Genomic DNA, 25,200 nt, shown 5'->3' on the forward strand with positions numbered 1-25,200 from the left:
GGCACCGAGACCTCCCCCCAAAAAGCCCAAAACAAAGGAGGCGGAGGCGACAGGCTCTGTCTAGTATTTTATTAGATTTCGTTTCCAATATGCCTGTATTGGAAGATTTAGGAGACAAAAAAGGCACAAACTCACATTTAAAGAAACGACGAGATAATCTAACCCATTCTACAAAGTGTGTGTCGCCAAAGGAAAGAGCACGGAGAACCCGTCGGGACGTGGCGGGAGGCCCAGCGGGATGAACCCAGAGGGCTGTGGGATATGAGGGGCGAGCGGCCCTGTCAGCAAACCAGCCTGAGTCAGGCTGGGGCGAGGGGGCTGCCCCCGGGCCCCCCAAACCCAGCCGGTGTGGATGGGAGTGGCGATCCCAGCGCATCCAGCCCCTCGGGATGGAGCCGATCCCGCCGGGAGCCGGCAGGTCCGGGGGTTCTCGCCAAAGCTGATGGAAGATACGGCACGGGAACGCTGCGTGATCTTTGCTATGCTCACTAGCAGGAACCAAGCGTCGAGACGGAAGGGTCTTTACAGGATTTGTCTATCCAAAGGCTGAGGGATGCTTTCACTTAGGATCAAATTGGAAGGACAGAAAACAAAGGGCAGGGAGCAGAGGGGGAGTATTCAGGCTGAAGGTCCTGCAGTTTCCCCCACCTCCCTCCAAGTTTTTCCACTAATCAGGAAAGCTTTGTGTAAAAGCTCTTACTCTGAAATCAGAGGATCAAAAAAGGATTGCAATGGTGGAATGTTACAATCTGCTTCCACGGCGATTAGTGTCATCAGATGGAAAGCCTCTTGGATAACACAAACTGAAAGAACAAGTGTGCTATGTGTATTCTCAGGTTGCCCTCAAGTGTAAGAATCCCTCAAAACGTAACCAACAAACATGAACAGAAGTCAGTGCATAAATTCTCTGTTACAAATACTTCAAACTGAAAGGACTCTAACTGGGGCCTACACTCCTAGAATACTTCTGGAACAGCTATACAACATGTCATGAAACATCCTGGTCCCAAATAGCCTCAAAGATTAAAATTTAGTTTCTTTACCTATTTTACAATAAACTTGTTTTACTTCTGCCTGGTGAGATTGCTAAAACCCCTCAAACCCCACCCCAACCCCGCAGAACCGTCTGAGGTCACTGAGAAGAGCCTGCCAGAGTTACTGGTACAATTCAGAGCTTATTGCACTTAGACATGAGTAAGGCAAAATAACAAACTAAAAATAAAGGGATAAACTGCCCCCTCCCCAGAAACCAATGTCATCCTCTCCCTCCAGAGCATTCCCATCTTCCCTCACACTGCAAACAGCTCTGATCCCAGCACAGCCTTGTTCAGCAGGGCATGGGATCATTTCAGGATCTCCTGTTTGCAGGAGTGGGAAGGGCTGGAGGAGTCAGTGTATTACAGAATGCTAAAAAGACTCCTCAAAAGTGGTGATACACCCACGACTGTTTGACATTCATGTTAGTGCTGCCAAACACAGAAGTGGAAAATAAAGTTATTACTACTAGGGGAGGGAAAAAATCAAACATTGGGCCTTAGGGATAAGCAAAGAAGTAGGATTTTTTTTTTCCTCATATGTATTGAAGAAAGCAGCATTTCCTTGATTCTGTTCTGCTGAGTTGATTGTCTAAAGCTGATATCAACATAAGGATAGTTACAGTAAATATTTCAGTTCATTAAATAACGAGAGCTCTTTACATTAACAGTATCCTCTATTATTTATAATAACCAACAGATATCCTAGAAAACTGCAGGTCTTTATAAGTAGTTTCTCTTACAGCACAAAAGGAGATATTTTAGTCAGTCTTGCAATGGGAAGAATATTATTGCTGAGCAGAACCACCACCCCAGGCACCTGGATGTAACCAGATGCCAACACCTCTCTTGCACACCAGCCTTTGCAACATCCCAATTTGTCCAGGGAGAATCACATTGTTATTATTAGTCAAAACCATTCCAGCTTTATAAGTTATGGGAAGTCTTAATTAATAAAGAACCAGGAAGTTGCAACATGTGTCAAGAAAGATTCTGTAAGACTGACACGCACAGCTGGAGGACAACAGAGCTACATGGGCCAGAGAGACCCTTAAAATGGAAAATCAACAGGTAAGTGCTGAATGCCCCAGTAGAGGGCCTGACTGCAGCTTCTGGACAGTCTTTAATTCATGTTTGTTAAGACAGAACAAAGTAATGCCCTGCAGAAGCCACAAATCCCAACTCATCACAAACCAAGAACCCTCTGGCTGCTCCTCATTTTGTACTCAGGTTACCTGCCATTAAATATCTCCCTCTGGGAGCAAGGGTAAGAGTAGAACATTTCGTGGAAGAGTTTTGCACTTTTAAATATGGACTATTTCCCTCTCCAAACAGACATTCAAAGAACAGTGAAGGGCTGGGCAGAAACCAAGGTGGCAGTTTATCCCACTTGGAAAAAAAAAAACAAAAACAAAACCATAACAAAAAAATTCTAAGTCACCACATCACAAGACTATTTGAGCTAAAAATGTCACTTGGAAATCAAACAGGGCCACATGGAAATTGGTCTGAACACAATGAAAAAAAGAGGAGGGAGGAGTTGTAAATACAGCGATCTCTAAGTCACACGCCCCGAGGAGGAAACTCCTTGGGATACACGTGCTAACACTGGAGTGCTTAGTACCAGACTGTCTATTTGCTCACAATATTAAGGGGCATCTAGAATTAGCTATGGGAGGTTTAAAATCGCCTGCCGGTTGGACAGAGAAAGGCTTGATCCAGAGATGGTCCGTCAGTCAAGGGTGTGGATTCCCTGGGCCTTCCTGATGACTGTCTTGCAAACTGAAACAAAGAGACAACAGGGAAACGTTTCAGGATGGCTTTGGAAGAGCAGTGTGCCAAGGGAGGTGCCAGACAACCTTGAGAGAGCAAATGTGAGTCACGCTGTCGCCAGGCACTGCAGCACTGATCCACAGGAAATGGGAGAGAAGAAAATCAAATGGTTGAAGCTGCATTCAAAAATTAAAATATTTCTATCAAAAGACACTCCCTCTCCTCGTGTTCCCCACCTACCACCAAATAACCAGCAAATAACAGAGGGCAAACAGAAGTAAATAGTGAGTACTCCAGGAGGATGTGGTTCTGCCCCACCCCATTCCTTCCAAGGATGGCATTTTACTGCCCTAATAACCTGTTCTTCCCAATATAAATGGACAATTCCTTCTTTCTCCTTGCTTTCTTACCTCTCTAATACTATACAACATTTTTGCAGTGTCTAAGAAAAATTTGGCAAAACCAGCCCCCAAACCGATGACATATTTAACAGAATAGAAAGAAAACAAGTCAAAAGCTTTAAAATGGTCATTGCTGCTTTTCCTGCAATGCCCAAGTGTTATTCCAAGCCTTGGCCCATTAGTAAATACTACTAACAAGCAGTGGAAAGAACAAATTTCTCACAAAATGCTTGGAGTTCTCAATTTCCAAGTGTATTCCAAGAATTTGCATGTCTAACTTACTTTTTTTGAGACTGACAAAAGTTTCTCTGCAAGTCACGGAAAGTAACATATGCATTACAGAAATAATAGCAGTAAACTACAGAATATTCTAACACATTTTTCTTACACTTTTCACTCAGACTTTTCTTTAGAATAGTCCTGAAATGAGGCAGTAAACCTCGCTCATCAGCCTGTCAGTGAAATGGGTTCACTATAAAAACAATCAATAGCACAGATTTGCCTGCCAGGAGCTAAGAACAGGATCATTTCTCATACAAATGTTGAGGGTTTTAAACCAAATAGAGCAATACAGATTTTTGTCAAATCTCTTGATACCTACAGTGCACAAGGAAGGAGTCATATTAGTCATCTGCAGCCGACATTCCTTTCACTGGATCTTTTTCTCTCATCTGAAAGAGGAAAGAATTGTTCAAGTGCTGATTCTCATGTGTGTTATCTCAAAATTTATCAGTATGGAACACCTCCTGTGTGTAAGACATCGATTATATCTCAGCACCTCAAATCAGTGATTGTGAAATGCACATGCAGGCATCATTTCTGGTTAAGCTGTGGATTGGCAACAGATTTGGAACCATTACCCAAAGGGCAAGAGTGTACATGAAGGTATAATGAAATATCCTGAGGCATGAAGGGAGGGAAGGGTGCAGGGCAGGACACAAACCACAGAACAAGGTTCTCATTATTACCAAGCTTGTGTTTCTCAGAGTAAGAATGTTGTTAAACACCCCCACTACCTGCTTATGGTACTTAAGAGCTAAAAAACCTTTTACTCAACAGGTTTCTGGCAACTAATGAGGACAAAATCGACCATTCAGCTTTGAGTAAAAGTAAACAGCAGATATTGAGGCAGTAAATGAATCACTGCCACTCAGCCCCTCATTACCTGTGGTTCAATACATTTACTGGCTCAACAACAAACAGAAGGAGAATTCCATAATGATTAGGAGGAGATGCCAGCACCATGGACTCATGGCCAATCATTTAAAGCACACACAGCGTGACCTAAATAGCAGGAGCACAATTCACACCATGCCCTGACAATGCAGCAGCCTTTCCTCTCTGCTGTGCTGGAGAGAAGCAGTTTCTCACACAACCCACACCTGCCCTGCTTTGCCACTGACCTCATCCAGCTGTCTCTTGGTCTCCTCCTCCATCCTACGGATGTCCTCCATAGTCAGATCAACCCACTTATCCAGCCAGCAAAAGAGCTGCCGGTGGAAGTTTGTGAAGAGCCTCTTTTCTTGCTGCAAAAGGAGGAATAAAACACAAACCAGCTTAGTCACAGGGCAATTACCATGGAGCTCACAGCATTGTAACAATTTTCAGAGATGTGTAGAATCAGCTCCCTCGCCCACCTTTCCATCTAGCTGCCACAATTGGAAACGGGAGATAGCTAATTTTTATTCTTTTATCAGAATATCTAATCTAGAACCTTGAATCCCCAGAGAAATGCCTTTTTTTCCCCCCCAAACCTAGACAGCACTGCACTGAAAGAATTAGTGAATTTCCTTTGATTTGACAGTATTGTTCTGACTGAATAAAGTGCTCCAAGTTGGGTTTACTTAGAGCATGAAGTTGCTCTGGAAGTGCAGAAAAAAGGAGAAACAGGTATTTTTTAAATCCTTAACTTGCTAAAAACTAGAAGTTAGGAAATGTAAAGGGCTGACATGTACCTGTCTTGTTTTTTTTGTTTTGTTTTGAAGTGACCTAGAACAATGCCTAAACTTGTTTTTCATAGCTGAAAACCTTTCAGCAGAGGTGACTAATGTGCACAAACTACTCCAGGTTCGGAGCAATTTATTTCCATTTTATAAGAGATAAGCTAGGCAAAATCATTATATTAGACAGGGATATACAATGCCTCTTGGAAAGACCTCATTAAGGAAGGACACTTCAGTTTTACCAATTATGGTTTCATATCTCATCAAAAGCAGCTTGAATACTTTGATGCAAACCTGTAGATACTCATAAATAGAAAGACATTGAAGACATTGCTTTATTAAGAGCTTTTTTTTTGAGGTATTTGAAATTCTGCAGCACCATGGTCATTGCTGCCTTTAGATTGTATCACCAGAGAATTGCTTTTGCAGAAGCAGCTCTGTGGATTATCAATATTAACCACTGAGAAGTCTCTGTGATCTGAAGGCACAGGAGTTTTATGAACACAGCACTGCTTGGAAAACCGCATTCCCAGGTGTAGCATCCTGCTGAAGCTCATGGGTTATAGACTCTGCCACAAAAAAGCTCTTTTTGAGATACCATTTATGTTTTAAGTTAATAAAGTTTCCTACCATCTGCTTATTTTTTAACACAGGTTTTTCAAGCAGCAGACTAGGAGAGGAAAATGTGACTACAGCTCCAGGACTTGTCAGAAAGATCCTCAGCTGATCAGCATCAAATAGCTGGAGCCATCTCCCCACAAACATGTTTTGCCCCTACACAATGTAATTCCAGTACAAATGCATCACCTCATCACTCACAAACCAACAACCAAGTGACTGCAATTCTGATTTATTAAACAACACAAAACAGACAATTTACCTTCACATATTAGAGTAAAAATGTTCAATAGCCACTTCACAGAACAATCAGCCACCTCTGCCCTTGGATTAGCAGCAAATTGAACCCAGCTTTAACTGAGTGCAGAATTTCAGGCAGAGCCATTGCCTGTCCAGCAGGTGGGTGATGAAATGTGCCCCATTCCCACATGTCTCCCCATCACAGACCTTACCTTCTGTATAAAGTTCTCCACTTTATTTTGCAGACCCCACCACTTGAACTTGACTGTTACCAGCTTGTAAGCACACATGTATGGGCAATCTGACTGCTTCCCCAGGTCCTTCTGCAAAGACACAAAGATATTCACATTAAGCCTCTAGCCAAGTGTCTCCAGGAAAGCAGCTCCTTCAGTCCTAACTATGAAGTCTTCCCACAATTCCCCACAATCCTCTTGCATTGTTACACCCTTCTTATATTTTATTGACAAGTTTTGTCACACCTTTGCTCACCCTTTTTCAAGGCATGATGAAACTAGACCCTGGTTTCCTTCACAGGTGGCTTTCCCTCCATTCTGAGAACAGACTATTCCTTCCTCTCCTCTGTTGTCCATTTTTTCTTCCATTAAAATTATGTCTTTCAGCATCTTCACTGTTATACCACGGCTACTTTGCTTCCTTAAAAGTCTCTTGATAAAGTCCCTACCTAAAACATTTTGGAATTAGATTATATCATCTGAGTCATGATTATAAAGTCTTAAAGAAAACTCCATAAGGTTTCCTATTTCCCACTACAGGAGCCATAACCACTCTTCCCAAATGAATCATATCAACCTCAGCTTCTGCCAAGTTTGCCTGCTAGAAATCAGACCTGCACACCAGTAGCTCCCCAAATCCCACCCAAGGTCCCTTTTAAAGACTGGTGTTATTATATCTGCACTTGTAATGTCTTCAGATTCCAAGGATTTCAGTGAAAGGTTAAACATTGCTGGTCATTACTCAGTTATCTCATCCTTGAATTCTCTTGGGTGAGAGAGCCTTGGGCTGAGCACCAGACAGCTCTAGAGATTTCCTGGAACTCATTCTCTTTGTACCAAGCTCTTTTAATTTCTTTTAAAATCAGAACAGATTCAGGACTGAATTCTGCATTTCCTTCTGCAGAAGGGATTCCAGTGTTTTCCAGATGTATCTTTGGCTCCAAACCCCAGTATCTGTCCTAATACAGTTCCTGAACTCATCAATACAAACCTTCCAGTTGGGACCCAGAGGTCCACGTCCAGTCTTGACAGATTTAAACCTTGCTGGATCTTCTTCTGCCTTGTAATCCTATTGGACAGACACAAAGATTAAACACAAATTATCCTTCTGTTTTCCAGCTGTTCTCTCACACAAAGGATTTATTTTCCTGGGCCAAGACTAACCTCTGCCTTATCAAGAACTACTGTTTTCAGACCTCAACATTAGGTCAGACACTCTCCAAGGAAATATATCTCCCCACTGTGTTGCGTCCTAGAGCTATGAAGAAGTGGTAACAAACTGATATGACCTTTGTAAGGTGATCAGAAGTTCTGTAGGATATGTTTCCTGTAACCACTTGCTCTTTGGGAGCTAAACACTGCTCTTACAGAAAGCAGCTGTGCTATCTAGGATTTTTCACAGCATTTTATCAGTGTGATGCTCACATGCTGCTCACTAGAAGAAAAGTAGAGTCAGACTCACAGTACTACCATGAAAATGGTATCAAATACTGTTTGAAAGTCAGGAAACTCAACCAACATTCCATTTTTATACAGTTGATTTTTCTTCCCAGCAAAGAAACACCCCTTTCTTTCTCACAGTAACTGGAGTGATTCTTAGAACCAAGTACTGGCTACATCATTTCCAGATACACTTGTGAAGTATCAAAAAGGGGGAAGTTTAGGAGAGATCCTGTATGGAAAGGGAAGTGCCATTTCCTGCTATTCAAGCACTTCAGTCAGCTGCACTGCTGGAGAAGTACACTGTTACATGCACAGGCAACACATTTTACAGGCAGTGTTGACAGAGTTTTTAAAAGAACTTTCCTTCTGGCATGCATGAGCAGCTTTAAGGAAGGCCTTTCCTCCTCTATCCATCCTCTCACTTGTCCTGCTGCCTGTGAGCATCCCTGGAAGGACAGTTGGTCCATGATCCCCTCTTTTAGCACAAGGCCTCCCCCCCAGGGAGCTGTTAGCCACCTACCATACCTTGGGGAGTACTTGGCTCCGATCAGCAATGTCTATATAAATGGCTTCTACACTCTTCCATACCTCTGGCTCCAGTTTGTGCACCTGCAGGGAAACAACACCACTCAAGGAGCTGCTTCAGAGACAGAACACTCCCAGCCTAAGAAAATATAAAGCCAGGTGAAAATGCAGACACCCAGTGCTCCCCTTCCCACCTACAGGTAAACACACAATGGGAGAGTTTCTAAAGAAGCAAAGGTGCTCACACAGAACAAGTGTTTGGGGTCAATTTTATTCAGTTTATGTGAGAAGCCAACAGAAGGGAGTCTGCCTTGGTAGTGAGACAAACATTTGAAATGCAGAAACATGGTGAATAGACAGCTCCACACAGCACTTCTCTAACCCAGCACAGAAAGAAGCACTGTGACATTAAAGAGATGAGTAAAACACATGACACAAGTACTCACATTCTCTTGTGTTCCAAGATCTGATTTATGCCAGGTTTCAATTTTGATCAGGAAGTCATCCTTCATATACTCATTCTGTCATCAAAATAAAGCTTCTTGTTATTCTAGGATATATAATTATATAAGACAAATATATAATTTGTCTTCTTATTACACAGATAAGCATTAGGAGAGTCAACTCAAAGAACTAATTCAAAGAATGAACTTTCCATTTGACTGGGGTCCAACTTAGAGAATTTCAGAATTATTTGTAACCAGATCATCGCTTTCAGCAAAATTGATTGATCATTAATTACTTAGGATTAAATAAACCACAAGCTGTTCACAAAAAAAAAAAAAAACCAAAAATTCTATTATTTTAGTGGCACATTTGGAGTTTATAAACAGCTTTTTCTTTAAAGGACAATATCTGCCACTCTATTTAAGAGTTTAGAAGGGGTAACATAAGTTAGCTAGGCAGAAACTGTCTTTCCACAGAGATTATTGAGCTAGCACTGAGTACATATTTTGATGCAACTCTTCAAATTAATAACAATATTAAACTGATGTGCTGAGAGCTTTTGACACTGAAAGGGAAGGGACAAGAAGCACAGTTCTGCCAAGTAAGCAAAAAACTTTCCATTTCTCACTATTACTGTGAGTAGCAATGGACTCCCAGAGGTAACCCTATCCTCCCTCAGGGGAGCAGAAACAAAAGCACAAGCCACTGAAACACTCAGCATGTAGAAAGGAAATACCAAATTCAGAAGAGATTAATCAAGGGGACAGCATGGCAAGAGCTAACTGGCTTTTACTCAGTTTACCCAAGCAAGGCTTGTTCCCATTTGTAAAGCTGAGCTTTGCTGAGCACAGACAGATCTCTGTCCATGGTCACATGGATACACCACACTTGGTAAGGGCAGTTAATCTATGTGATCTTACAATGATAAAAGCTAAAGTGTCTTTAGCTCAAATTAAAGAGCTTCTTCTACCCAGAACACTTCATTTCAGTCATTATTCCACAGATTATCAGTAAAAGCAATACTTACTGTAATAACTGGTCCAAGAAATCAACACATGGAAAGAAAGAGACACAGCACTTTAGTGAGAAAAGACTGCACAGCAATAACTGCCCTCCTCCCACTCTCAGCCAAACAGGACAGCTCCAGCTTCCCAGGTACCTCTGAGGGAAAAGACATGGAAGTTGATAAAACCCAGCTAACTTCATCCCTTCTCCTCTGGAAATTCTCAGACTCAGAGAAACAAACCCAGAGGAGCAGCAATTAATTATGCACTGCCACTTGTGTTCCCTGGCCTGCTGCCAGCTGGATGAGAAGATGGAATAAGTATGTTCAGCTGACAGCATTTTACCAATCCTTTCTCAGCTTGCAGATAAGGAGCCTCTCCATAGTTCCAGAGGAAACCCATGCTGGATTCCAGGCTAGTGCAGCCCTGCCTGGAGTAACCAGACCCTCTGCATCTCTGCTGCTCGTGGTAACTGAGCTCCCCGGACACCGAGGCTCAATTATTCAACACAGAAAAGCAATTCAAGATCCTGTAACAGTCAGCATCTGCTCGACCTGAGCAATTCTACTCAAGCAGAAGGAAGTCTGAAGCTGGAGGTGAAGTTCTATGGTCTGTTCTGAAGTCTGACATCAGGGCTTGATTAAGAAGCAATTTGGTTTTAAAGGTATTGTAACAATTTTTGAGTTTCCAACCCAGCAAACTGCAGACAGTTACCATCCCAAATCACCTATCATACACATCCAGCTGCCTTAATTACCCTCTGCTGTGCTTGGACTGTTCTAAACCCCTAGCATGTGAAAATTGCTTTTTACAGCAATTTTACAGAAAGCCAATTATTTAGACTGGCATGTTGGGCTGGAGGAAGAGAACAAGAAAGCAGAGCTGATGCTAATTTTTCAAAGGCTGAACTTCATATCAAAGAACATTTCATTATTTCTTCAAGAAGGAAGTGGGTTTTTTTCCCTCCTAGTCCAACAAAATACTGAATAAACCAGCAATAATTATAAACCAGGGCCTTCTCACTTTGCCATGACTGTGTGCTGTGACTGTGCAGCTACCTCAAAACAGGTTTCTTCACCTCCTTAACTTCTTCCCTGTGGGGAAGACTCCTCATTTGTAAAGAAACAAATTAATCTCTTCAGAAATGCCCACTGAAACTTCAATGCTCAGCTTCCTACAAATTAGGACCTGCTTCTTGAGGCATTACAGCAGCAACTCCTACATGTTTCAACTGCAGTTATAACTTCTCAGTTTCTTGACATTTGGCCACAGGCCATGGTTACACTCAGAGTGGAACACACATCCAATTGCTTTTCTAAAAACACTTAAGCAACATTAATATTAAAGTCAGACTGCAGAGAAGAACACTGTTCCCCTTGGCACCAGCCCACAGGTACAACTATTAGACAATCCTCACTTCATTTTTACTGCAGAAGTTGTGAAACCATACAATAACAACAGCCTCACTTACAGTTTATACTCTCAAATGAGAGTATAAGGCTTCCATTCAAAGTACATAAAAACAACATATTACAGCACAAGGAAGTGTGCAGAACTGCAGAAAGTTATAAGCTAAGCATTAAAATTCTCTCAATCTCCAGTACTACTTTGATAATGGCTCATAATATGTATATTAACTGAGCTTCTCAGAGGAGATATAGGGAAATGTAAGAAGGATGTAGACACGTAATTAAAAAAAGAAGAAGATGAGGCACAATTAAGTAAAAGCATTGCTTTATTCCAGTTTAGAAGGTTCTGTGAACAAGCAAGCTGTGCTCCAGGGACAGCACAGCAACACCACCTCGGACAGGAGGGCACAGGCAGAAGCAGCTCCTACACTCAGGTTTAGCTCCTACCAGGTCTCTGGCTCTCAAATTTCAGATTCTAGTGAGAGGGCTGAAAGCCTGGCTGCTCTAAGCCAGCACAGCATTTTCTGCTGCCCAAAGATTCACAGCAGGGCATCCAAGTCTCCCCAAATCCAACCAAAACACCCGAGTGCATCCAAAGGAAAATGGTAACGCCCAAGGCAGCCCCACAACACATCCATGGGTTCTCACATCCATGGGATCTCTCTCTCACATCCATGGGTTCTCACATCCATGGGTTCTTTCTCTCATATCCATGGGTTTCCACATCCAAGGGTTCCCTCTCACATCCATGGATCCTCATATCCAAGGGTCCTCATATCCAAGGGTTCCCACATCCATGGGTTCTCTCTCTCACATCCATGCATTCCCACATCCATGGGTTCTCTCTCTCACATCCATGCATTCCCACATCCATGGGTTCTCTCTCTCTCTCACATCCATGGGTTCTCTCTCTCTCTCTCTCACATCCATGGGTTCTCTCTCTCTCTCTCTCACATCCATGGGTTCTCTCTCTCTCTCTCTCTCTCACATCCATGGGTTCTCTCTCTCTCTCTCTCACATCCATGCATTCCCTCTCTCTCTCACATCCATGCATTCCCACATCCATGGGTTCTCTTCTCTCACATCCATGGGTTTTCTCCCTTCCTGCCCAATCCCAGCCAAAGGAAGGTTTCAGCAACTTTTCCAAACTCCTCTTGCTTCATGTCAGGCTGGCAGATTCTCTAAACAGATTTATCAGCCTCCGCATCAAAACTGCCTTCTGCTCCAACCCCCACAACAAAGCACTTTTTATCTCATATTATGTTGCTGTTTATTGCAGCTGAGGGTTTTTTTTTCTTTGTTATCATTACCAGCATATTAAGATTTGAAATTTCTTTGATTGTGTTGAAAAGTCTTGTATTTGATTTTAGTATCCCATTCTTCTGTAGAATTTTATTCGTGTGTAACTGAAGGATAAGCAGCTTAAGAATAACAAAAGAAGTAACTCCATACCTTTGTTTCAGAAATTGGTGGAGAAGGAAAAGAGGAGGTGGAGTATACAGCCAGGCATTTAAATCAGCTCAGTGGGCTTAACATGGAAATAAACTAGACATTTACTAACTAATTTAAGTAACATGCAGCAAGAAAACTGCATAAAAAAGATTGTGAACAACTGTGGTTCCACATCTTCTGTGAGACATTAAAAATTTATTCTAAAGTTGATGACAGTATCTGAATTGTGTATTTGAAATATCCATTCCACTAGACTACTGCATGTAATTTCACAGACTGAGGTAACACTATCCTCTCCCACTGCAGAGCTTTTTCCTTCTTTTAAAACGCTTCATCTAAAATTCACCTAAAATTCACTTAAATAAAATGTCAAAAAAGGGGGTTTTTATATATTGAGTTTCAAGAACAGTTGGAATTTTTAAGTGTTTCATTCCCATAGCAACTGTACCACTACCAACTAGCAGAAAATGTATCCTTCAGAGATACAAACAGCACAAAATGCTGCCAAACACTACATAAGTTTGGAGGTAAAGTCAAATTTTCAGTTTACAGCAGTAAAAACCAGAGAAGCTGTAGTGATTAAACAACGTGGCTGGTAACTTCAGTAAGTAAATACTAACCACTCCTGTAGAAAATAGGTTTGACATTATTTCAGCACTTTACACAGCTCCCAGAGCCTCACCCCTGCCTTTACAGACGGATTCACTTCAACTGCAGCATTCTCTGTTCAACCCTCACTGACCTCAGATCCTGCAAGTGAGCAAATACCCATCACTTAACACTTGTTCCCTTCACCTGCACTAAGCAAGAGGCACCTGAGATCTGCCCTGTTCCCCTCTTTCTTCCACTTTCCAACCGTGTTCCACTTTCTCCACCTGGCTCTGCTGCACTTGAGCACACAAAATCACCCCTCATGTATTTATTTCATCAGTGTTACACAGCTATTCCTTTAGGAAGACTAACAGATTTCTTGGTCTGTTCTTTTCCTGTCATAGAGGAAGGTCACTCATTAGCAGCACATCAGACAAAGGCAGCTCTTTTAACTCCTCAGCACTGTATTTTGCTTTTTGTGACTACACAAAGGGCTTAGAGAACAGAAATACAAGATTGGAGAGCTGAAACAGCTTCTCTACTGGTTGCATCTTTGCTTATACCCTCCCCTACCTTTTTTCCCTCTGCCCCCAGAAAACAAAAAGGGAGAATGCAGAGTCCTTCCTCAGGCACTCACCAGTTCTGCAGTAGGGATAGGCATTCCATGCTTTTTCATGTATATTCAGAGCTCCTTCAGGGGCCAGCATTCTCACAAATGTTGGCACTTTGCTGCAGAATTTGGAAATATGAAGACAGGCATTAATAAAGACTATATGTAAAGAGAACTGAGACAGGGAGGACATCACCTGGAATGCAAACACTAGAGATTCACACAGTTCTGGAATTGGTAGGACTCTCCCCAACCCCATTATGATGTTTTCCAGAAATGCTAAATCAGACATGTTAATATAAATCCTCTTTACATAATGAAAGATAAAACAAATGGAAAAAAAATAGGCTGAAAGCAGGTGGAAATCTAGGAGATATTTTGTTCTTTAGCCAAATTCAAGTATGAAAATACTGGGTGGCAGGAACAGACTTGCTTTGAAAAGCTCAAAGCCAGATTTTCTTGGGACAACAGCCACTTTAACAGGGGAGGGTGGGTGTCCCAGTGATGCTCACTGCCAGGTGATGCTGTTATGCTCCTGCATCTTTCAGCCTTTACATAATCTGTGATTTACAGTTGCTGCAACCCCTCTGGTTCCTCTTGCCCAACTCTGGGAATGAATTGGTTCCCATACCTCTGTAAGTGGTAGATCTTGTGTGTGTACTGCCCACGCTCTCCATCTCTCTCGTAGGGTTCGTTCACCAGGACTTCCACTCCTTCACCTCCACCAGTTTCATTTTTACTGGCTTCTGCCACGGAATACAGCTGCCCTACTTGATACTGGAGAAGTTAAAGACACATTATTACCATGGCTGTAATTCAGCTGAAGTAATAACTTTGCCAGAAAAGCCAAGGACAAATTTATTACCCGGGGAGAGGGCAGAGAAAAGGACATCCACTTGTATGAGCAGATAAGCAGCTCATTTAATTTCATTTCAGATAGAAAGCTTGAGTGGTAGTTAGGGGGAAAGCACTGCCAGTAAGACACTTCCCTTTAACCCTTCAATCTCAAGCTCCAAACCAACACAGAACCAGGAGAAAGTAGGAAAGATGAAAGAACCATCAGAAAGTAAGAAAACACAGATGACCTCAGGGATACTGTAGCAAAATCCATTGGGTTTCACTCTTTTTGAGTGACACACAGCTGTCCCCACAAAATTTAGAATAAGGCACTGCCAGTCCTGAATCAATAAGCACACAGTGCTGCATCCAGAAGAGCCCCAGAGAAATTCACATCAAGCTTTTTTACAAAATGCAGGGGAAGGGAGTGAAAAACTTCATAAGGGAAATAGAAGATAAAGGGTACTTGCACCTGATTTAAGTGCTCCAAGAAACAAACTTGTTAAATGTGCACAGTTTAGGAGCCCTGAGGGTCAAAGATGAGCATCCCCCACGTGCAGTTCACACAACTGAGTATGAAGCTTGAAGTAAAGAGGGTATTTTAATTCTGAAAACTTTATCTAATGAAATAACTGAGCCAGTGTCCCAAATGACCAGTTGATCTATCCTGTCACTGATCCCTATTATTTTTCCTATGATCTTTGGTTTGGGTTGTGTTGTTTTTTCCTCTGTATCACAGTTCCTCTTAGCCACAAGCTTAATCCACTACTAGGGAGAGCACAGAATTTCAACATACAGTAAAATTCTTACCTTAAAATAATTTCTCAGTCTCTTACAGACATTCACTTAGCAGCATTATTTCCCAGAAATCACTTAAACTACTTAATACTACACAATTTCTTTCATAAGAGGAATTCACAAATGTTTCCCAGGGCAGAACAGAGGAAAACCAAGAAAATAAACAAAAGAGAACATTCTCCTCTGCAGAAGATGTAAAGATTAATACATTCTTGCCTCTGGTAGCTGAAAAAGGGGATGCAGAGCTCAAAAGAAACATGATCAAATGAAGAACATTCACACAGGTCTCTCTGAGGCAAAGTTAGATGAGCAAAGTTTGAGGATGAAGAAGTTAAACCACTGACTTAAAAGGAAGAGTTCTAACTTAGCAGAGTTAAGTCTTCAGAACTCTTAAGTGAGCAAAACAGCAACTGTTGCCAAAGGCAACAGTACAGGGACGAAATCTGAAAGGGTAAACCACAAAGTGTTTGGCACTAGAAGTGCAATGTTAAAAAAAAAAAAAAAAACACCACCAAAACCTCCCAAAAATTTCATAACATAACTACAAAGCAATGCAACACTGTTCAGGCCATCTTCCTTTTCCACAGCATAAGGCTCTGCATCAGAAACAGGAATAGCACTTCTGAAAGCCAGCCTGGAAAAGTGGAATACTGCTCAGAGCTGAGAACCCAGAAATACTTCACTGGGCTGGAACATCTTCTGCAACGAAGGAAGATTTCTACAGTCGTTAAATTTTGTTGTCAGAGCATCCAAAATAACAACAGTACCCAAAGCTCTCTGGTACTTTGTGCCATCTGGTGCCAACAAAGGCCTGCTGGAAGAATAGATGGAAGCCAGAGTAACAAGGCTAGGTGTCCTGGCCTCAGCTCGTGTGGGGCAGAACAAAAATCAGATCATTTTCAAGCTAAGAGCAGCAGCTCTGCTGGATCTCTCCAGAAGGTCCTGACCCAGGTTACACGAGCAGCCCTCACTTGGCTGGACAGTTCCTGCACTGTCACAGCAGGTTGGGTTTCAGTCTGGATTTTGGGCTGCAATACAAGTCTCTGACTTCTGACATTTCATACACCACACTGCTTTCCTTATGACTCCCTACATATGACCCACACAAAGCAGAGCACTCACCTCCCTCCAGATGAGCAAAACATGAGAGTTGTGAAACCTTAGAAGCAAAGTTGCTTTAGCAGAGTCAGAGCCACACAAATACTCACAGAACAGAGTTTATTATGAGTTTGGTAAGTACAGGATTACAGGGGAGGACTGAATGGCTTTGACTGCTTTGCAGCAAGTCCCAGGACAGAGCTCCAGGAGCACAAACTAATTCCTCTTAGTAACAGCCTCTTATTCATTCCTTCTCCCTTTCAAAGACTTGGGTCAAAGTTCAGACACTAAGAAGATAAACCCTTTGGTTTAACATCTTCACCATTTAAACTTCCCTGTTATTTCTGAGCCTTTAATCGCATTGATAAGAGAGGAAAAGGCCCAAATAAAACTGTCCCAATGAGCAAATCCCACATCATTCTCCCTGCAAAGGTAAACAGAGAGAAAGATTTTGGCTCTAGGAATCTGAACTTCAGACAAACCTGAGAGCACCAAAAAGTTCTTCTTCTCTTCTGCAGGAAGTCATCCCTCTTGCTCCGTACCAAACATCTCTTATACAGCTGAGAGAATATCTTCATTGCACCAAATTTCCTCCAGCAGGCCTGATCTCAACACAACCATCTTCAAGAGCAGTTGTTTTCCTGAAAGCTGCTTTGAATGCAATTAATAAGATTCCTCTGTTTGGCAAGCTCCTTGCCATGTGAAAGGAACAAAGAGGCAGCACAGAATGTGTACACACAGCTCTAATCCATACCAGCATTTCAGTGGCAGCTGGCAGAGACACCCACACGAGTCCACCCTCCCCAAGCTGGCACCTGATGCTGGCCAGGGAATGGGAGCAAAGCCTGGCACCCAACACTCAACAAGGAGATTCCCTTTGCTCCCCACAGTGGGACAAGAGATAAACCAACACAGCAGTGCAGCTTGCAGCCTGAACTTGAGCAGGACCATGTTTTGGCAGGGTTTCCATGTAGAAGACAGACTACTACAGCCTAACTCCTACATGGCAGCTCTCGAGTTTTAGTCATCGCCAGGGCTTCTCTTGCACTTGTTTGGTGCCCAGCTTGGCTAGCTAAGCAGCACTGAGCTCTGTGTTGATTAAGTCACAGCTCCCCAGTGCCTTCCTGATCACTAGTTTTCTCTTGAATTCCATACTATTGGTTAAGATCCATTTGCTAAGGGTGGAGACTGAACACAGAATCCCTGGTATAGCACAGAACCTCACAAAAGACTCCCTCAACTCTTCCATGATATCTCAAAGTTACAATTAATTTCATTCCCTATCTTACACACTGGCATCAGACTTTTGCCAACAATCTGCATGCCCAGAAGGTGTAAACTCTTAAGCCTTTTGAGCAAAAATCAGCCAAATAAAAATGAAATCAGAAGTCCTCCTGCTAGCCAGAGATGCTTCATGAGCAGCTACACAGTCAGGAGCAATAACAAATCTCCAGAGCCCTATTGAAGATTTTTGTACACAAGGAAATCCTTGAAAGCAATGAAGGTTTAACAGCTGGTTTGTAGAACAGACAGCAGTGCAGTGACCAAGTGATGCACAGATGTGTCAGCATCTTTGCACACAGGAAGGGGGATGAGGCAATAAACACAGCAGCAGTCATCCTCTGAGTCAACACTGGAAATAACCTTTTTTCTTAAGCACACCCAGCTACATAGGCAAAACTAAGTGAACTTTAGCACCCTCTCTGCTCTCAGGAACTGGCTCCTGAAATCTGCCCTATCACAGGAAAACCACCAGACCTTGGAAAGGGACATGACTCATGGGACACAGTGACAATGTGCAAGTTTGGGGAGAAATTTGATTTGTCAGCTTGGGGGTTTCTCCACAAGGCAAGCACTGGACCCAGAGTAGAGCAATACACCTCCTGAAACAGATAATCCCAGGGCACCCACACAAGGAGTGTGCCAGAGACTGACAGATTTATCTACAGCTCAAACCCTCAGTTTTCCACACAGGCAGTTTACACACGAGGCTCTGAACAGCCAGGGAGGGGCAAGAGCACAGCCAGGGACTCGTTTTAACTGGATGAAGGCTAATCCCAGTATCAGAGAACTTAGGAAAACTCCGTGTTGGGTTCCATCCAGTCTAACCCCCTCAAAGAAACGATCAGTATGCTGATGCTTTGACTTTTTGTTTACACAGCTTGACACCAAGGAGCCATATCACTACAAGTCAGGGTTCCTGTCATTCAGGAAGGTCCTTTCTGTCCATTGAGCTCAAGCAACCTGCCATCTACCCACAGCTTTCTCTAACCTGCAAGTTTGCATCCTTTGCTTACTTGATAAAGCTGATCATGTTACTCCTTCCTTTGTCAAGCTCTTGCTCTTGTGAGTGGTGCTCAGGCACAATAAAAGATCCAAACTTCTCTACTCTCATACTTCAGTCTGACTTCTGTTAAAACTGCTGGAAACAGATTCATGCAGAAAGCATAAAAGCTACAGGTAGGGAGCAAGCAACAGACAGAACTTCTGGCATTACCAGCCTTGTTCTTGCACTAACATAGAACACAGATCTAAACCCACTCTCTGATCAGAGTTCTGGGCTTTCTGTCAGCATCTGATACCTGTCACAGCAGACTGAGCCACAGGAACAAGAAACTCAGCTTAGACACTGCTTTTGTTTTACTAGCCAGTCTGATGGCTGCAGGAATGCACTACATGAAGTTCTAAACTGTGTTCTGTCAAAACAGTAAGAGTTATAAAAGGGATGTGCTTAAAAAAGTGCTTCCATGAGCCAGCCCCCCACTGTCTACGCCACAGTAGCTGCTATATTCAGAGGAAAGAAAAAGGAACAAGAGTGCTGTTACCACAGCTCTCCCTAAGAGTTAGAACAAGGCCTTGATCAGAGTTCACAAATCCAAGGCTTACAGCCAAGGATCACAAGGAAAAAATAAAACACATCCAGAAGAAGGAATCTGCTAAAGAAATGCTACATACTCAGTCATTTCAATCTGTGCCTTGTTAGTATAAAGATTAAAAAATTCAAAACACTTATACGGTTAGATTCTCTGCAAGAGTGGTGTTCAATGCAGGAGGGAGGAAGGAAAGGCAAACTGAAAATCAGAGGAAACAGGAGGGAAACAGCCACTGAGTCTGCACAGCTATTCCATGGTTGTTTTGGTGACAAAAATCACCCTGTCCAATAGAAACTACATCTCTTCTCTCAATTCAGCTTTATCTAAACAAGAAGAAAGTTTGCTGTATGTAAGAGCTAAATAGCACAGGTCTTAAAAAGTCCTTTTGTTATATGAGCCTCCTGTGTCACAAGTAATTCTTGATCTTTGCCTAAGAGTTTAAAACAAAAGAGCTCTAGCAAAACACAGTTTAAAAGGTGACTTAAATTTGTACTAAAGCTTCCCCTTCATGTTAAAAAAATAGAAAAGAACAATAGTGCTAATGAAAAGGAAACTGCACTTGAAAACAGCCTGACAACTCAAGATTTATAATCAGCATATCTGAAAGTATTTTATAAGAGAGATGACTGGCACCCTCAGACTTAATACAATTATTTGGTCAAAAATGATGGAGAATGAGTAACAGCTCACAGGGGCTCCTGAGGACAGCTTGCATTTTCCAGGTTTTGTTCATGCTTTGATCACAGGTTTATTTACAGCCCTAAAGCAAGGAAGCAAGAAGCAAAGAACTTACCTCCTCCACAGACACGGGCAGGATAACGCGGCTGGAAGGGAACAGAGACAGAAATTAGCAAATATCCCTGCAGCCCCAAAATTCCCACAGCCCTCACAGCAATGGCTGCACAGCTCTCCTCTCCCCCCAGAATTCCAGTAATCCTTAGGCCAAAGACTATTTATATAACAACCTCAAAGAGAACCAATACATGATAGAGCATAATTGCAACCCTCTCCTAAAACTCTGTAATTCAACTGGTGATCCCTCACTGGCCTGCAAACCCACCCAGCATCAACACAGTGGTGATCCCTCTCACTCCATCCTTTCAGCAATCCCATCTTATTCCTATCAAGCTGCTGGGGAGGTTTCTGTGGGCCTCAGCAATTCTGCAGAGATCTGCAATAGCCACAAGGCACTGCACGATTTGCTCACATGTCCCAGAGCAGCAGGAAACAGCAGAGGAAAAGCTTTCTCAGAGCTCACTGCAAAGGAGGGTGCTGCCACTGCTTTAAATCAGTCTTTTTTTTTTTAATTGTGGTTTCCTGAATGCTTCTGAGAACCAACTGACTGGACAACACAGAAAAAACTGCCTGAAGTCACACAGATTTTTTGGAAAAGAATCAATTTAAAGCTGACAGAAATACATGATTTTTAAGGTCTTCTCCAAAACTGGATCTGTGGTTGACTTCTGCTTTCAGCAAAGATGATGTCAAACAAGGAATCAAAGCAAGAGACAGATAGGAAATGGATATGGCTACCATGGGGAGAAGAATTCCCAGTTCTTTGGGAATTAGTCTCAATGGAACTAGGACACAATCAAGAAAAAAAGCCCTCTGTATTAATAAACTGATTATGAAAAAGCAATAGCGGTGAAAATAAAATTCTTTTTTTACACTTTACCAAAAGAACAAACTGCAATAAGGGCAAAAGATTACAGATTATGCAAGATTATTTGTGACAGCAACACTTTATGCTGACTGCAGAGTACTGCAGAAAGAACTACTGAGAACTGCAAAAGAAGTTCAGTGTCAATAAAAAAAAATAATAATGCACTATAGGCACTCGTTTTCACCAAACACACGGGGTTAATGAGCTCCAAGTTAGTTACTGCCAATATCTTGTGCCTTTATGGAAAAGCAGCAGGAAACATCAGCTCAGTGGCAGTTCAAAAGTAAACCCAGTATTAGAAACTGGAACAGCACACAGACACACACACAAAAAAGACAATTAAGTCACTAGAATCTCCCACATATCAACATCTTGAATATTGCCCATAGTCCTGGTCACCTTATCCCAAAGAGGATACAGAACAAGTAAAGGAAGTTAAAAAAGATGATTGGAGATGGGAAAAAGCTTCTGTGTGAGAAGAAAGCACTAAAGACTTGGCCTTTCAGCTTGGGAGAAAAACCAGCTAAAAGGCTCAGGTATGGAAGAGTTTTAGAGATCATAAATCATGCAAAAAAAAATGAATGGAGAAGGAACAGTGACTGTTTTACAACAGAAAAATCATTAGGCAACAAATTTTAGACCAAATCACGTGTGCTTCTTTACGTCATGTCTACTGAAGACATGGCATTCCTTGCCGAACATAGGAAGTAAAAGCAATTTTTAAATGGGATTTGATCAATTCATGGAAATCCATGTGCCACTTGCTGGTAGGATACATTGAACTATAATTGTTTTACTCACTGTTACAGATTGTTCCCTGAAAATACCTGCTGAAATGCAAGAGGGAAGAGGACCAACACCAGTATGGTGTAAGGGAGGATCAAAAAAAGGAAAGGGATTTCCACATGTAGACTTTGCCATTGAGCATGATTGGATAAAAGTGCAATGAGAATGAAAAGAGGGGCTGGATGATAAATTAAAGACCAAGAAACAGGGAAAAAACAATTTCTTTGGAATGGAGTTAAAACATTTTTCTTCAGAAAACCTGGTGTAAAACATTGCTGTAAGCGAATGAAATTCCATTTAGGAAACTGGAAGACACTAAATCTCAATTGTTATCTTAGAGCTCAATGGAGAAACAGAAACACAAAGAAGATCAATGGTTTACAGTTTGTTCAACCCAGCAAACCAAGAAAGTGGGGGTTAAAACCACTTACAGGTAGTCAAGTGATAAAGAAGAAGGAGGGAAAACTCCTTAAGAGGATCTTGAGGAAAACCTTTGCAAGAGCACCAATGGGAACACAGATTCCTAACTTTAGGACAGAACTTGCTCAAATTATGAGAAATTATATGATGTAGTTGTCCTGAAAATGGTGAGGAACTTAAGATCCCTGTTAGATTAAAATCTGCCTCAAATGACAGCAAAGGGAAGTACAGCTGCAGGGAAGGTCAGTGGCATTATCGTCACTTCACAGGAAAGGGAAGTGAGTCTCCACACTCTGATTCTCCTCAAGGTCTTCAGAGGCAGTTTAAATCAAAATAAGGACAGCAAGCAAGACTCCAGCCAGCATTTACAAACCCTGACACCCAAAAAATGCAAACATATGAACAAAATTCATGCAGCTTATCTGCACCATGGATGGATAGAAATGCAAGATAAGTCTGAAAGTCTGACAGGACATCAGATGAAAGCGTTAAAGTCATCACTGCATAACCACCAGGGCAAGAAGCTGTAGAGAAATGATGATACAGACTTGTCTGATAATAAAATGTGACATCAGGTTTTTGTTATATTGCTCTATTTCTGTATCAGCTCCTAAAATACTTACAGGCATAATAAACCCATCTGATTTACTAGGGAGAGCGTGACAAGGGGTCACAGAGATGGAAGAATAATCTGCTCAGATGAGATGAAGTTACAGATCATTTAGCTTTTTACCACCTATGGTAGGAAGGCAGTAATTACCTGCATGCAAACAGAACTAACATAAGTAACAGCAAAGCACTTCAAATAACCAGCTCACACCAAAACAAGAGGTTTCAACATGCCTTAAACAACTGCTTCCTGGAACGTGATATTTCATCAAAAACCATCTCAAAAAGGATGTAAATTTGGCACGTACAACATCAAGAAAATTTAAATCTGAGCCAATACAGTGACACAACTCAGACTGTGCAGATCTCAGAGGTGGCTGGGAATCTCAGAAAATCAAAAATAAATGTTCATTTGGAATGTCCAGTAGCAACCTTGACTGTCCTTAGAGCCACACATGTCTTACTAAGGGCAAAACAAAGGGAAGAAAAGAAACAGTATGATGGCAACACTAAAAATGTTTAGTGACCCTTTTGAAAATACAAATGGAAACCTGTAAAAGGAAACCAATGTAGTAATTCTGGTCTTTTAACCTTTACTCTTAACATTTACACTTCACACCTTGTTTCTGAAGTAGGCAGTGTGAAAGACCAGCAGGCATGCTGATGTGGTGAGGTAAATAATGTTGAGTAAAACAATTTTTGGAAGTGATAGTCACGAAAATGAACTGCTCATACTGTCAGAAATCTGATTCAAAGTACATATGTTCTCACCTTTACAGCACAGCTCAGTGGTAATGAGCTTTACTGTGGTACAGGGCAAGGGATTGTGAGCAGAAGCATGAAAAAGATACATGATAACCCAGCCAAAGTGCTCTAAGAGGGAAAGTAGAAAATCCAAAGGAAAATATCAACAAAACAGATGTTGTGGAAGGAGTTAATTATCTTTTCATACACCTGCAACAAAGCACTTAGGCCAGGTTTCTGACTGCTATCCAGTTTAACACTACAGAAGCAATGGTGTTTCTGTGTTACAAAGAGCAGCTCTGCTGCTGCTCCTGAATTCTACACTCCTATTGTTTGGATAAAAATAGCAGGGGTTTAAGAATTTCGGGGGGGAAAAAAAAAGTAGTTAAGTTTAAAGGCAACTACAAGGATCACTACAACCCTCAATGTAGTTTTAATATTTACATCCACACCATGGTCCATAATCTTGCCAAGTAATTCCTGTAAGGAGGACACAGCCATGTAGGTAAATGTGTCTAAGAGAAGACCTGAAAACCCACTTTATCACTGGGACCACAGGTATCTTTTGGAAGGGGAGAAAGAAAAAATAAAAAGAAGGCCTCTTCCATCAGCCAAAAGAAGTTTAAAATGATGGAATGCACTTAACTGGGGAATGCACTTGAGTTAACCTTAAGAATTCAGGAAAGAACTATGTGCAGAGTGCACACAGCTTTGAAGACACCCAGCCAAAGTGCACCGGTCCAAGAGTATATTCCACATTAGCAAGCACAAAGCTGCTGAACCAAGGACTGTGACAAGCAACGTGACTGATAGCTACACACCCTCATGTCCAGCCAGTTTTCCACCCCTTCATCCCCATCGCGGGGCAGGACAACCGCAGCCGCCTCAGGGTCAGCGAAGAACTCCAAGGTGAGGCTTCCACACACAAAAATATTTTGGAGCTACCTCATTTCTGACATTCTCGGGAATCCCTCCTTGGAGATTACACAGCCGAAGGCGGGAGGGGATCAAAGCCAGGCTTGGCACTTGGCTCTGTTACAACGAGACGCCCCTGCCTCCCTCAGAGCTCCCACAGAAACCCCCGGGACTGAGCCGGCTCCGGCTCGGCCCTCGGCACCCGGGCACCGGCATCACCCACCCCGCACAGCCGGTGCGGGGCCAGCCGCCCGCGGAGGCCGTAGGGGCACCGGCGGCACCCGCGGAGCCGCAGCGGGGCCGAGCGGACCCGGGGACCGCCGGCAGCCGCGGCCCCCGCCCCGCCGTGACCTTCATGCCGCCCCCACCGCCGCCGCGGCCCTCACGGCGCTCCCCGCTCCCCCCCCTCCCTCTCCGCGGCCGCAGTGCGGGGCAAGGCCGGGCCGCCCACCCGCGGCCGTCACCGCGCCAGGCCCCGGGAGCGGACGGAGGTGACCGGAGGGGCTCAAGGGGGCCGGGATGGCACTCACTATTCCTTGATGAGCACCATGGCGGTGCCGCCGCGCGCCTCCCGCCCGGGCCAGCGCCGCTGAAGGTGATAGGAGGCGCGTCCCGGAGCCGCTGCGCGGGATGGACCGAGCCGAGCCGAGGCAAACCAAACCGAGCCGCGCCGCACCGGGACGGGGGGGCCGGGCCGGCGGGGGGGCCGGGGCGGTTCGTCTCTGCGGCAACGG

The 25,200-nt window shown here is 42.9% G+C and overlaps 1 protein-coding gene across 1 annotated transcript; it reads right to left on the reverse strand.

Annotated features, from left to right (window-relative positions):
* Positions 1–54: 54 nt before the first annotated feature.
* On the reverse strand, positions 55–25,169 carry PITPNA (phosphatidylinositol transfer protein alpha). The gene is made up of 12 exons (XM_053961430.1): positions 24,997–25,169; positions 20,123–20,153; positions 14,355–14,500; positions 13,751–13,842; positions 9,685–9,692; positions 8,657–8,731; positions 8,211–8,294; positions 7,234–7,311; positions 6,222–6,332; positions 4,612–4,734; positions 3,810–3,879; positions 55–2,816 (listed from the first exon to the last, which is right to left on the reverse strand). The coding sequence occupies exons 1-11, from the start codon at positions 25,014–25,016 to the stop codon at positions 3,832–3,834; spliced, it is 816 nt and encodes a 271-aa protein (XP_053817405.1). The 5' UTR covers positions 25,017–25,169; the 3' UTR covers positions 55–2,816; positions 3,810–3,831.
* Positions 25,170–25,200: the final 31 nt, after the last annotated feature.

Source organism: Vidua chalybeata, chromosome 20 (genome assembly GCF_026979565.1).
Source record: "Vidua chalybeata isolate OUT-0048 chromosome 20, bVidCha1 merged haplotype, whole genome shotgun sequence".
NCBI classification, from domain to species: domain Eukaryota; kingdom Metazoa; phylum Chordata; class Aves; order Passeriformes; family Viduidae; genus Vidua; species Vidua chalybeata.

Excerpts from the sequence above, each read along its gene's own strand:
- PITPNA (XM_053961430.1), bottom strand. The coding sequence starts at position 25,016 with ATGGTGCTCATCAAGGAATA. Across the intron at positions 6,333-7,233 it reads CTCTGGGTCCCAACTGGAAG|AAGGACCTGGGGAAGCAGTC; the intron begins GTTTGTATTGAT and ends GTGTCTTTGCAG. Across the intron at positions 3,880-4,611 it reads CCAAGAGACAGCTGGATGAG|ATGAGAGAAAAAGATCCAGT; the intron begins GTCAGTGGCAAA and ends TTCCTCTTTCAG.